The sequence below is a fragment of the Eurytemora carolleeae genome, unplaced genomic scaffold (assembly GCF_000591075.1).
Source record: "Eurytemora carolleeae unplaced genomic scaffold, Eaff_2.0 scaffold2517, whole genome shotgun sequence".
NCBI classification, from domain to species: domain Eukaryota; kingdom Metazoa; phylum Arthropoda; class Copepoda; order Calanoida; family Temoridae; genus Eurytemora; species Eurytemora carolleeae.
The window spans coordinates 1-13185 of NW_019398402.1; the positions used below are offsets into that span (position 1 = coordinate 1).

The 13185-nt window shown below is 30.1% G+C and overlaps 2 protein-coding genes and 2 long non-coding RNA genes across 5 annotated transcripts; 2 read left to right on the forward strand and 2 right to left on the reverse strand.

The window, feature by feature from the left end:
* Positions 1-17: 17 nt before the first annotated feature.
* On the reverse strand, positions 18-1398 carry LOC111717324 (uncharacterized). 2 transcript variants are annotated; one of them, XR_002768754.1, is made up of 5 exons: positions 1286-1398; positions 1131-1189; positions 614-701; positions 291-370; positions 18-33 (listed from the first exon to the last, which is right to left on the reverse strand). It is a non-coding gene; the product is annotated as an uncharacterized LOC111717324 (long non-coding RNA). The 2 variants fall into 2 exon arrangements; XR_002768753.1 differs by having other exon boundaries at positions 1282-1398.
* LOC111717323 (uncharacterized) lies at positions 1374-1762 on the forward strand (the record flags this gene model as incomplete). The annotated part of the gene is given in 1 exon segment (XM_023492822.1): positions 1374-1762. A coding segment is annotated over 1 exon segment (171 nt), but the record flags the coding sequence as incomplete, so codon positions are not given.
* A 1387-nt stretch (positions 1763-3149) lies between these two features.
* On the reverse strand, positions 3150-4005 carry LOC111717325 (uncharacterized). The gene is made up of 3 exons (XR_002768755.1): positions 3965-4005; positions 3447-3495; positions 3150-3343 (listed from the first exon to the last, which is right to left on the reverse strand). It is a non-coding gene; the product is annotated as an uncharacterized LOC111717325 (long non-coding RNA).
* A 4649-nt stretch (positions 4006-8654) lies between these two features.
* LOC111717326 (astacin) lies at positions 8655-12200 on the forward strand. The gene is made up of 4 exons (XM_023492823.1): positions 8655-8762; positions 9862-9943; positions 10070-10164; positions 11710-12200. The coding sequence occupies exons 2-4, from the start codon at positions 9914-9916 to the stop codon at positions 12170-12172; spliced, it is 588 nt and encodes a 195-aa protein (XP_023348591.1). The 5' UTR covers positions 8655-8762; positions 9862-9913; the 3' UTR covers positions 12173-12200.
* Positions 12201-13185: the final 985 nt, after the last annotated feature.

Genomic DNA, 13185 nt, shown 5'->3' on the forward strand with positions numbered 1-13185 from the left:
AGTTCCTCACCATCGTAGAAGAAACTTACTTCTCTGAAATAAAACTTATAGAATAGGAAGACTAGGGTTAGGCAAAGTTCCATTAACGAACTAACGTTTTTGAAAATCGCTAACTACTAGCCCTGCTTGAACAAAAAGAACAAATTTTATTCTTTTCTTCTGCTTTAAATGGCATGAAAGTTTTGCGTATCTTTTTTTTCGCAAAGCGATGTTAGTTATAAAAGTATAGAGCGAAGACAATTTTCATTGAATTTAATTCTTGTTATTTCTTATTTTACTGGACAACTAACCTTATATAAGGAAACATCTTGGAAACTCGAGTCATTTGTTTTCTTGAGTGAAAATGGTAGATCTCGGAACAACAAAACTCCTGAGAGTAGAACAATGGAAGTTTTAAAATTAAAGGGATTAAAAGCGTAATTTTAAGATTAAAATATGTTTATCTGATCTATAATTGTCAAATATATTTTCTTTTTTTTTTATTAAAACTGTACTTTTAAATCCTTTTTTTTAAATTAATATTTTGGAAGATATTTTCGTTTTTCTAGATTTATGGTAGGATAGTCTTTGCTCAGTTCTGATAAAAATTACAACAAAAAAAAACACAAAAGACCTGAATTTTCAATCTAGGACTGGGATCCCCCTCCTCCAAACCTGAGTATCTTCCATCTCAACAAACTCCAAAACATCACATAGAAAAACTAAAAAAATAACAATTTATATATATTACTTTCAGCCATTTAAAAACATCTAGGGGCTTTTCGTTCACAATAACCCTGAGGCAGATACCTATTCAGGAGTTATGCGCATGCCTCGTTGAATGACAAGAGAGAGAGAGAATACACACAATTCCTTTGGGCTTCTGCCTCAGGGTTATTGTGAACGAAACCCCCCTAAATCTTGAAAAGACGACATCTGGTGTTATATCTGTATTGCTATTAATCTATGAAGGAACTTATCTCTCGTCTTAAAACACCAATGATTTTAATCCTATTTCTTTGCAACCTCATTTAAGAAATAGAAAACTTAAGTTTGAACGGAGTAATCAATTTTATAGAGTTCAAATTTTTTTAATTGAAAGCTGGATATAAAAAAATTTTAAAAACAAAATATTAAAATATTGTACTAACCATTGGCAAGTTTTTGAGTTTCGGCAACCCAAATAGTACATTAGCCAAAGTTGCCATACCTTAAAAAGAACAGTCATATCAAACAAACTTAATTTTTATCTTTTTTCATTTAAATGGAGAAATTAAGAATTTTGTGTCTTGTTTGTTTTACCTACATTGGTTTCTGTAATCCCCAATAGTTCAAGGTTTTCTAAACAACGGAATAACATTTCATTTCATTTCTAGCTTGGGAATTAAACTCAATACAGAGAAGATAAAGCCTCCAACATTCTACATCTCAGTGATAAAAAGAGGTTAGACATGGGGAAATCCTGCATCAAGTACTTCATGTACATCTACAAGATCATCATCAAGTACTTCATGTACATCTACAAGATCATCATCCGTAATGAATCCCGTACCCAAGTTTATTAAAACATTCAAGAACTCAAACTTGCTAAATCCAAGCTAGCTAATCCCTGTTATTTTTGCTGAAAACTAAGAGATTAATACTTGATCCAGAGTAGCGCGATAAGCACTTATGCATTTTAGCTTTATGAATTTATGCCCTTATCCCAAATTTTTGCTGATTTCTTAAAAGTTTTATCTCTCGTTTTTCTTTCATTGAATATTTAATCATCTAGTTCGTTATCTTATCTGAAAATATATAGGGTGACCAAGCCACTTTATAAATTTTAGAAATTTATAATTTTTGTTTGTTTTGCTGTTCAATAAAGTATTTGAGAAGAAGTTCTATTAATTAAAGGCTATCTTACATTTTTTTAGGATTCACCCGCCCCGCCTTTAAAGCTATTAGTTGACAGTTTGTTACAACTGTTAATAAAAACATAATTTTTGTTTAACGATATTTTCCATGATTTTTAAAAGTTACCGTTAGTTAACGATCTCAATTTCAACCACACGAATTTAATAATTCGGTCCTTATCCCAGGAAACTATGACTTTAGATCACAGTTATAACCTTTTAAACATATTTTTTCTTGCTTTTTCTTTTGTATTCTTTTTAGTCGAAAAATACGTTTTAAACAAAAAAAGAATAAAAGGACAACTCTAAAAGTTTAAAGATTGTTAAATTATAAATAAACATGTGATTGAATTTAAATAAAAGAAACTGAAAGCATCCAAACTAGGTGTAATGGAAGATATTTCTAGAAACGTGTAAACTGCGCAAATATGCATTAACTGACGTTTGTTGTGTAAATTCAACTTGCAAGTATAAAGGGAAAATAACTTGTTTGGGTTTAAGGGATTTCTGTATTTTTAAATCTGTAAAATATAGTGATATCCAGAAAACAATGGATAGTAAGACGAAATTACAACAATACTTGATGTATAAGTATGAAGGGAAAATAACTTGTTTTGTTTTGAGGGATTTCTGGACTTTGGAAAATGTTTCCAAAAATTTAAAGTTTAACAAATTCCTAATAATTGTTTATACTATACCTTTGCTCTCCTTATCAGAATAATTTATTTAATTCTTTATCTTAAATCCAGGTTTTAAAATATATCAAACGCTGTGTGAACAAAATTCAAAATTTGATTTTAGGCCTAAAGGGAGGGCTTTGGGTATGTAAGAAAAGTCAGAAAATTTCAACAGCATAACACCAACAATTTTTGAGTTATGTAAAAAAAACTACAGGGGGGGGTCAAATGACCCCCCCCCCAGCGGGAATAGGGTTAAGTCTTTTGCAATTTTAAGCAGAAAAGTAATAAAAGTCACCGTTATTTTATAACACATCCATTCGTTACTTTTACTTTTCTGTTTTTTAAAGCAAGAATGGTTTCAGAATCTCACTTTATTTTTCAATAGCTTGCTGTTTATTATGTACATCAATATAGAACACACTACAGTATGACTTTATTTTAGGTCCCAGGGGAATGGTCTTATATATAACTATCTCTCTTCTGCTTGTAATAGATAAATGAAATATTAACAGAATTTATAAATTTATTTCACTTTTAAAATAATTACTGTGTGGAGAGAAACTTTCTAATGCTCTCATTCAGTTCAACCCTAGAGAGAAATTTATCTGAATCTACATAGTACAGCGTGTCCTAATAAACATGAGAATTAAGTGAAGACTTCATGTCGTCTTTGTTCCTTGCGGCAGTATTTCGTTATCACAATTTTATAATAGTATTTGAATTAAAATAGTTAACACTGAAAGCTGCTGGTCCCGGGGATTTCCAAGATGAGGTCTACCAATTATGAACCTTCAAAATTATTTCTTGTAAAATTGAAACATTTAAAATCTAAAAATAAGCTTGAAAGAGGGGCGCGAAGCACCCTGGAATCTTTGTATTATTTAAAAGTCACCTGGTATTGAAAAAACTGGATTGGTCTGCTGATATAATTTCAGGTATACCTGAATATTAAATGTTTAGTGATATATTATATTATATTAAATTTACATCAAAGATAGTAATAGTTGTTTTGAACAAACAAACTTTTTTAGAACGAACAAAACTGTTCGGGGAAAAGGGTGTCGTTTAGAAAAAAAAACGAACTATGGATAAACAAAAAGATGGTTCAAAAAAATTAAAAAACGATTTAAAATAGTTTGAACAAATTTGAAAAAAAATATTGTCATTTTACTGAATGAACTATTTTTACAAAAGATCTGGAAAACGATTGTTTTTTACCGAACAAACTATTTTTTCTAACAAACTTTAAAAAACTATCGTTTATTTTTACTGAACAAACAATTATATTGAGTGAAAGACCCTATTTCCTTTAAAGCATAGATTAATTATAATACAGATAGAACACTAGATGTCGTCTTTTCTGTATTGTAATTAATCTATGTTTTAAAGGAAATAGGGTTAATATCTTACTTAAATCGACATTGTTCTTTTTGATCCACAGAACTAACTGAAAAATATTAATTATTAATTCTAATTTTTATCATATATCATTGTAAACAGTTTAGTAACAAGACTTTTTCCCATTTAACTTTTAAAGTTTTAGGTTTTATTAGTTGAAACATTATTTGGTATAAGTATAAGCAAATTTTGAAACAATTTTCTCTTTTCAGTCATATCATTTTTTACCAAATATTTGAATTTTATTTATTTAACATATTTAGCTATGCTTCTTAGGAAAGAGTGTGTTTTAGATATTTGATGTGCTTAATTCCTGATGCCTAGATTTGGTCGGCGTTTATATCTTTAAGTTTTAATTTCAAATTACAAGTTCACAAATAAACATAAGAAACTGTTAATTGGTGGTAGCTTCTTATTGTTACAATGTTTATGTGTATTGTGTAATGTGTATCCAGCTGTTCGAAATTTTGTAAGAAATCAAAAATTGAAATCAAAAGTCGTCCTAGTTATAGTGTTTCATCTTCTTCAACACCTCGATGCTGAGGGGACCCCTGTGGAGACCCTGGATTACCAGCTGATTGCCGGAAACTCTGAAGACCAAACCAAACATATTTATTCAATATAGTTTCTCATGTTGTAAGTTAGACAAAATATATACAGTTAGTCTCGTTTATATCTTTGTTATTTTGCGTCGCTACAATATAATCTTAAATGAAGAGGAAAATTTCAAATTTATCGGCTTCATATACACGACTCTGATTGGTTGAATTTTATACACTGTTCAGGATACAAGTACAAGATTAGGTTAGTCTCGAGATTAAGAAAAAGAGAGGATCAAGCATTAATCTCGAAATCCACCATTCTAAAGTTTTCAGCTCTGATGTTTCAAACTTTTTTTGGACTACTTTGTAAAACAGAATTCAAAGTTTTAAAAATCTAAGGTCTGCGCCATCAGGTTGCTAAGATGAACAATCAGGATTAGTTCATTTGTGTCACAAATAACCAAATGCGTCAAGGTTTTTTTTATGAGGTTATTCTTAAAAACAATTATTCTCAATATACGAAAATTCTTCAGTCAAAGTATAGATATTTTTGTTAAATTTAGTTGCAACGTTAGTCTATGGCACAAACTCAAATTTTCTAATCCCTATATCCTTGCAACATCGTATTGTAAACTTATCTAATTATGCAAACTTTAATACCGAATTTAAAGAATTTAAACTTCATAAAGACCTGCACTTCAGTTTCAGGAGAAGTAAATATTTTCATTTAGTGTTAGCGCCGATTTAAGGATTCATCTCTAATTGGAAGATGAGATGGATAGAAAGATTGATGTTACCGTCATGCAATTGCTATTGGTTCAAAAAGGCAACAAACACATGACTGAACCCTGATTGGATTAGGCGCTAATGGACTCTGCAAACAAGTGTGCCTGGTTCAAACATGACACTCGGTTTAAAGATACGGTTTAACTTGAAATTTTAATCAGTGCTTTGAGATTTGAGCCAGCGCACCATTTGATTGGCGGTTCAGGGACAGGGGTTTAAATTCATAAAATTCGGCTTTAGATCTAACATAATTCACAGTTTGAAATATCAAAGATTTACGATGTCAGGTTGCAAAGTTAAAATTAGGTTAGAATTTGGGAAGAAAAATTGGCTGATCCCGAATTAAGTTCGGTTTTGATCGCTATTAATATTAGTTCTATCTGTTGCGTATATAGGGAGAATATAGTTAAAAGGTTAAAAACGACTCATACCCAATCCTGATCAAAACCTAATTCAATTCGGGAACACTCCCTTTTAGTTATTCCTGGAAATTCGATATTATGGCATCATCATGGTATCGTAAAATATATTTACCTGGGTTGATCAATATGAAACTGTGTGAAGTTGATGTAGAACTGATGCTGGATATACATGGTCCTTTACATCAAGGAGATCGTTATATTTTAGAAGGTGGGAGGGCAGTTGATAACAAGCGGGAGAGGGGGATGGGAAGTAATGGGTCTATATTTTGTTTTTCTTCTTTTTTAGAGGTGGTGTAACCCTAAACTATTTATAAACATCATGTAAAGTGAAATCTAAGTTACTTCAACATTTTTTGGAAGTTTATTTTAGATTTAAAACGTTCTCCCCCTGCCTAGCTCTAGTTGAGGCCTGTTCTAGAAAATGTCCAAGTCCTTTTCTATCATTGTCCCGGAAGTATCTATAGGAATGGTATTTCCCCCGGACAACTGTATATAAAATTATTAAATTAAACCAGGAAATATCTAAAGGAATGGTATTTCCCTCGGACAACTGTATTTAAAATTATTAAATTAAACCAGGAAATATAATTATAAAAGTAAAATAAATTTTACTTCTATAGTTGCAATTATTAGTGAAATCAAATCTATAATTTAAGCATTGAAATATATGAGTTAGATCTTCGATTTTGAGCAAAATTTAAAATCTTGAAATTTTATTAATAAGTATATACACTAGATTAGATTCAATTGGGTTAAACCTTTACAGGTGTAAACGTGATATTAAAAAATTACTACGTCCAAAGGCTGGTTATTCAAGTTTAAGATTAGGAGAAAAATAAAAAAAATTTTAAAAGTTTTTTTTCAGATTTCGATTTTGAGCATGATTTAAAAACTTGAAATCTTGTTAATGAGAATGCAGATTAGATACGATTCATTAAGGTTAAACCTTTACAGTCCGTTGAGGTCCGTGCGCATGCCCTTGGTTTCTGTGTTAAAAAAAAAGATATAAAATCCAGTGAGAGTGAAAGCAGTCTGCCAGTTTTCCGCGGGGCTTTTTAGAAATCTTTTTTACCGTTATTTATCAGTTGTGAGGTGTAGATCCGAGATCACCAGATCCTAGATCCGTCTGGCTTTCAGTTATGTTCCCGGTTTCAGTTTAACTAAGCATAAAGAAAGCCGTGAATTTTTTTGCAGTTTAAGTCATTTGGTTTAGGGCTTAACAAAATATTTTAATTATATATACATGATATTAAATCACTTCAAGTTTTAATTTTAGAAACGTAATATTACAGTTTAAAATTTTGACAGTGAGCGAGTAATTAAATTGAGTTTTGACAGTGTAATCATATTGAATCACTTCAAGTTTTAATTTTAGAAACATAATATTACAGTCCAAAACCAAAATTTTGACAGTGAGCGAGTAATTGAATTCAATTTTGACAGTGAAAACTTTTAAATCGATTTTCATTGAGGAAGATAGTAGAGATTCTTGAAATATTATTAAAGAGTAATTAAATTAAATTTTTGACAGTGACAACTTTTAAATCAGATTTTCGATTTTGAGTAGGACGATAGTGAAATACTATTAAAGAGTAATTAAATTATAGTCCATTGCAGTCTAATCATGTACATGCTCTTGACCTCTGTATAGATAAGATAGGCAAAAGGCATGTTTGTATCCTATTTGATACTTCAGACGTGTGGCAAGAATTTATGAAATAAAATCAGCATTAACAAGAATACTTAAAAGGGTAAACCATCTAGTTTAAAAAAAAAACTTCATACTTACAAATTCAACAAATAAAACCCTAGCATTCTGCCCCGCACAAACATATCTAATTTCTGGACAAAAAAATGATAAAAATATGCCTTTTGCTCAAAGCAAGCAAAGCCCAAGTTTAAAAGATATAAGGATCTTTAATACAAATAAAAGCTAATAACTATTTTTTTCCAAAATAGGGGATTTTAAGGGGTGCACAAAAAAATCCCTCCTCCCCCTCCCACACCAACACTATTTAGCTCTTTTACGCCCCTGGCCAATATTTTGATTAACTCCACCTCTTTTACAATATGAAGGGTTTTTATTTAAATTAGCTTGCCCAACTATATGAAACTGTTTGCTAGCATGTTTCACATTTCAGGGCTATTTATTTATCTTTTCAAAAAATGAATTTCGAAAATTTTCATTCTCGAAATAACACAGAAATTTTGATAATGCTATTATTAAACATATCCCTGTAAAGCTGCGAACGGAAATCTTTGAGTGTTAGGAAAAATACAAGACTGCTTAATATTTAAATTCAAGACGTGTGACATTTTAAAGATTCTTTTAATGTATTCTTATAAATGAGTTTAACTATACAGTTGCCACAAATCAATGTTTATAGATCTTTGATTGTATGACATTGCTCAAAGCTATAAAGGTTAGAGTCTAGAGAGCTGAAATTTCTAGAATTTCATTTTTTGATTACTCCTGAAAAGGGCTTGTTTAACCTTGAAAAAATGTCTAACTAGAAAGTGTTCAACTAAACTAATGTTCAAAGGCCAAAAAACGGGCTAATTATTTGATTGCAGTAAAAAAATTGAGTTCAATCAAAGACATTGAATGTTAAATTTTGTTCATATGGAATAATGTTCAAATGGACTACACACCAGTTTGAGATCAGTTGACTTTAGTAAAATTTAACGTTAGTCCAATTGACCTTTAGTTCTATTGATAAAGCATCTTAACAATCATCAACAAATTTTAATTTTTCAAACCCACCAAAATTTGTTATTCATTTTAAAGTTTTAAAATTATTGTTTCTAAAAGCAATTTTACTTCATTTTAGAATCTTAAAAATATTAAAAGTTTAGTTCTATTGACATTATAAAATGTTTGTTTTTAAAACTAATGTGTTGTTTAAGAATCTTTGACATTGTTGACAAAACAATCAGAGTCGTTTTAAAAAAAGGGAAAACATGTTTATAATAAACTAATACAAATTTTCTCTATTTCAGCAATGATGATGCTATAAAAAATGAACCAGATGGGGGGCAAGATTACAATGTATCTCCAAAGTAATATTACATGTTTTTTCTGTTTCTTATTTCATTTATTTTATTTATTCAATCTCAAAAACTACTCATATTCAAAAAGTTTTTTTTCTTAAAACGATCATTCTTGACAAAATTTTTGCTAATAATTCCAATTTCAATGGCATTTCATTTTTTTTTCGAAAAAGATCAGTTTATAAATGTTGTCTTAAATGTTTTTTTTTATTGAGAGAAATAACCCTGACCTGAAGTTTTTCGACCGTCTATAAAAGTTTGATAACAAAGGGTAGTCATTAACAATCATGGAAAATTAAAAACAACCCACCTTTGTTAACAAAACAACAAAGTAAATTTCAAAAAGTTTTGTAATTTTCAAAAAATATCGTTTTGTTTTTCGTTTTTTCTTCATAGTTTTAGATCGATACGAATGTTTGTAAATCATATGAGCTTTTCTAAATGTGGTCTACTTGTTTTTCACCTTTAGCATTGTTAGATACCACATATTTAAAGGAACTGTAAACACAATTTCAAGCGAAATTCCATACAAAAAGGGCTATGTCGGATTTACGACGTAACCCTTTAAACCTGAGACTGTTCGTCAAGTAGAAATTCATTAAATGAGTTCTTTTTAAATCTGGACAAATGACAGATTTCAAACTTTTATTTTCTAATCTTTATATATTGGCCGTATGTTGTAAGCTTTTGGCTACTTCAGTTTCATACATACATCGCATAATAGATGTTAATAGCAAACTAATGAGGAGACCATTTTTGGATTAAAGTTGCAATAATGACAGATCACATGTTGAAAATCCCAAGCCAATGAGTTTTAGTTCAGGAATTGCAGTGTGTGAATTAAATATTCCATGCTTTTGTTTTCTAAACTTTTTTTCATTTTTGGGTTCTATGAAAGAATGACTATGCACATTTCTTACATGTGCATAAGAAGCAAAAGAGAAATAATCAAAACTAAATTGTCGAGTCCAACAACAATATCTCCATTTTTTTAATCAGATTAAGATTTCAAGAGTACAGTAGTAAATTGGGCATTGGCATCCTTGTATGGAGGGTCACTTGAAATTTTACTTACAGTCCCTTTGATATAATTACATTTAATGTTCAGTCCAGGTTCTACTTGGAGAAATGTAAATGGGAAAACAACAGTTTTATATATAATGGATAGATCAGTTAATAGCCACACAAAAGTAAGTTATCTAAATGAAACATATCTAAAGATTTAATTAATTTTCATCTATATTTAGGAAATCTGAGGCCTGTATTTTACTAAACTAAACATATCAACTGGCAACTAATAGTCCATATTATTTCAGAGTGCCTACATACAAGTTATGAGAGAGCTTGAAAGAGGATCATGTGTAATATTTAAAGAAACAACCTCTACAAACCAGAAATACTTAACCTTAACGTAAATACACAAAAAATCAGGAGTTGTTAGAGCTGGGCAAAGACTCATTAACAAAATTAACAGAAGAGTCCGTTAACCCTATCCCTTCTGGTGGACTTGAAAACCAGGATACGTTGGGGGTCTTGACCCCCTGTATGTATAAAATGCCTTATTTTTCACATTAGCTTTATGTCAGGTAAATAGAAGGTAGTTAAAGTAGTAATAATTTAAATTTTAAAAATAAAGATGTGTATTATAACAAATTTACCCCACCCCCCTCAACAGGAATAGGGTTAACAAATGACAAAAACTGTTAATTTGAAAATCGCTAACTAACGAAAAAAGTCGGTTTAAAAGATTTATGTTTTAAAAATAATGGCAACTTTTAATCTTTTTTTCCTGCTTAAAATTGCATGAAACTTGCAGAAATTTCAGGAATTTTTTTTTTTACAGAATTTTACGCATTTTGATATTTTTTGATGTGTTCTGATGTTTTTAAATGTTATCTTTAAATTTTTGCAGCAACTTATGTCTTGTTAACAACTAGCACCATTGACGATTTCTAAAATGTCTGTCAATAACAATATTAATTATAAAGTGGTATATTGGAAAAATTAGAGATACATTGAAACAGCAAGCACTTTTATCTTCAATTTTGAAGTAGAAAAATGTTAGGGTTTCCAACGTAATAGATTATTCTCTTACGCGTAATTACGTGCAGTTACGTGTAATAATTTTCATTTCATTTCGTAGCATTTTGTGTAATTAGGGAAATATCCATTTCGCAAAATTAGGGCATAATTTTTACAACGTAATTTCGCGAAATTTCGCAATGATAACGCGTAATAAGCGAAACTATAATTACGCGTAATTGCGGCGTAATTTCGCGTAATTTCTACAAGGTAATTTCGCAAAATTTTGTATTAATTATGCGTAATTAGTGAAACTTCAATTTCGCGTAATTTCTACAAAGTAATTTTGCGAAATTTTGCAATAATTACATCTATGAAATTTTGAAGTTTTAACTTTTAATTTAAATAAAACAACTAACTCACAAGGAAAATAATGTCACGCAAGTTGAATCAGAAATTTCAGCCAATACTATGTTGATGTAATTTTCACGTTCGACAACTAAAAAAGTTTAACAAAGGGCCAACAATTTATTTTAATCAAAAAAATACATAATCTATAAATTTTTAATTCTCAATGACTTGTTAAATATTTCAACCTACTTTCTCAAGTTTACCTTCCTTGTTTGAAAAAAATGTCAATAAAATCGTCAAAATATGTTTGACATGGTTATAGTGGTCATATCCTATTACATTCTTTCCCGCTATAATTATTTCTGAGAATTAATATGTACTTTATTTATTACGGAATTGTTTCGTATTATGTAATTTTGCGTAATTACGCATTAATTACGCGTAACTATACTTTCTTTCATAAACGTAATAAACGCGTAATGCCCCTGTGTAAGTGAAAGAAAGTGTTACGCGTAATTACGACTGGAAACCCTAAAAAATGTGTAACATTACTGCATCAGAATTTGAATATAACATATTTTAGGGTTGGAAGGGACTGCTATGACAGATATGATACTGGAGTTGCTGGTGGGGTTACCACTGGTGCGGCATTGAATCAAAATCAGACTCTAAATCTGAGCCATAAACTGTGTAGTTCTAACAGTAGGGATAACGTTAAATACTTGAAAGTAGTACGTCATGAGTTTCTTCATGTTTTTGGCCTGATGCATACACAAACTAGAAAGGACAGAGACAATTATGTTTGGGTTGACACAAGCAATATTAAGGACACTAAGGAAGCACAGTATGAAATATGCATGGACTGTAAAACATTTGATGCTCCATATGAATGCAATTCTATAATGCACTACGAGGCTAATACCTTTGCTAAAAACCATAATAAAGATGTTATGTATTCCAAAGTATGCAAAATAAACCCTGGCGATACTTTGACTGACTGGGACTGGAAACTTTTAAATAAAGCAGCAAAGTGCCCTGGAAGTTAGTCAAATTGATTATTGCTTCGGAATCTGATCAGTTGGTGGCAGCTTAAATCAATTACAACTTTTGGATAAATTTTAAAATCTTGCATGTGTTTTCTTGTTTATTTTGGTTAAATAAAAATATTAGAAAATAAATTATAAATAAATCATATGTACAAACTTTATCAAGAGGGGAAAAAAGTGTGTTGTGTAGGGATGTTAACATTTTCATATTTTTAAAAACGATCAATTCGTTATGAAAAGGAAGACAAAAAAACATAAATGAAACGATCCTTTCTTAAAAGTTCGTCCTAGATGAGTTGAATGTATAAAGTGTACCATTGTGAATCTGGCATGGCCTTATTTGCATGAAAGGTTACTTGAAATTATGCTTACAGACCCTTTAAATTCCTGAGGTTTCTATAAAAATAAATTTTTTTTCTTATAATTCTTTTGCAATTTTAAGCAGAAAAGTGATGAAAGTCACTGTTATTTAATAACACATCCATTTGTTCCTTTTTCTTTTCCGTTTTTTTAAGCAAGAATGGTTTCGGAATCTTACTTTATTTTTTTAATAACTTGCTGTTCATTATGTTCAGCAATATAGGACACATTATAGGCTAAATAGGTCCCAGGGGAATGGTCTTATATATAACTATCTCTCTTCAGTTTGTAATAGATAGATGAAATAATAACAGAATATATAAATTTATTTCACTTTTTAAAATAATTACTGTGTGGAGAGAAACTTTCTAATGCTCTCAGTCAGTTCAACCCTAGAGAGAAATTTATCTGAATCTACATAGTACAGCGTGTCCTAATAAACATGAGAATTAAGTGAAGACTTCATGTCGTCTTTGTTCCTTGCGGCAGTATTTCGTTATCACAATTTTATAATAGTATTTGAATCAAAATAGTTAACACTGAAAGCTGCTGGTCCCGGGGATTTCCAAGATGAGGTCTACCAATTATGAACCTTCAAAATTATTTCTTGTAAAATTGAAACATTTAAAATCTAAAAATAAGCTTGAAAGAGG

What these genes read in the sequence shown, in the direction of transcription:
- LOC111717326 (XM_023492823.1), top strand. Translation starts at nt 9,914, where the DNA reads ATGGATAGATCAGTTAATAGCCACACAAAA. An exon ending in CAGTTAATAGCCACACAAAA is followed by an intron (nt 9,944 to 10,069) that starts GTAAGTTATCTA and finishes ATATTATTTCAG; the next exon opens with AGTGCCTACATACAAGTTAT. An exon ending in CAGAAATACTTAACCTTAAC is followed by an intron (nt 10,165 to 11,709) that starts GTAAATACACAA and finishes AACATATTTTAG; the next exon opens with GGTTGGAAGGGACTGCTATG.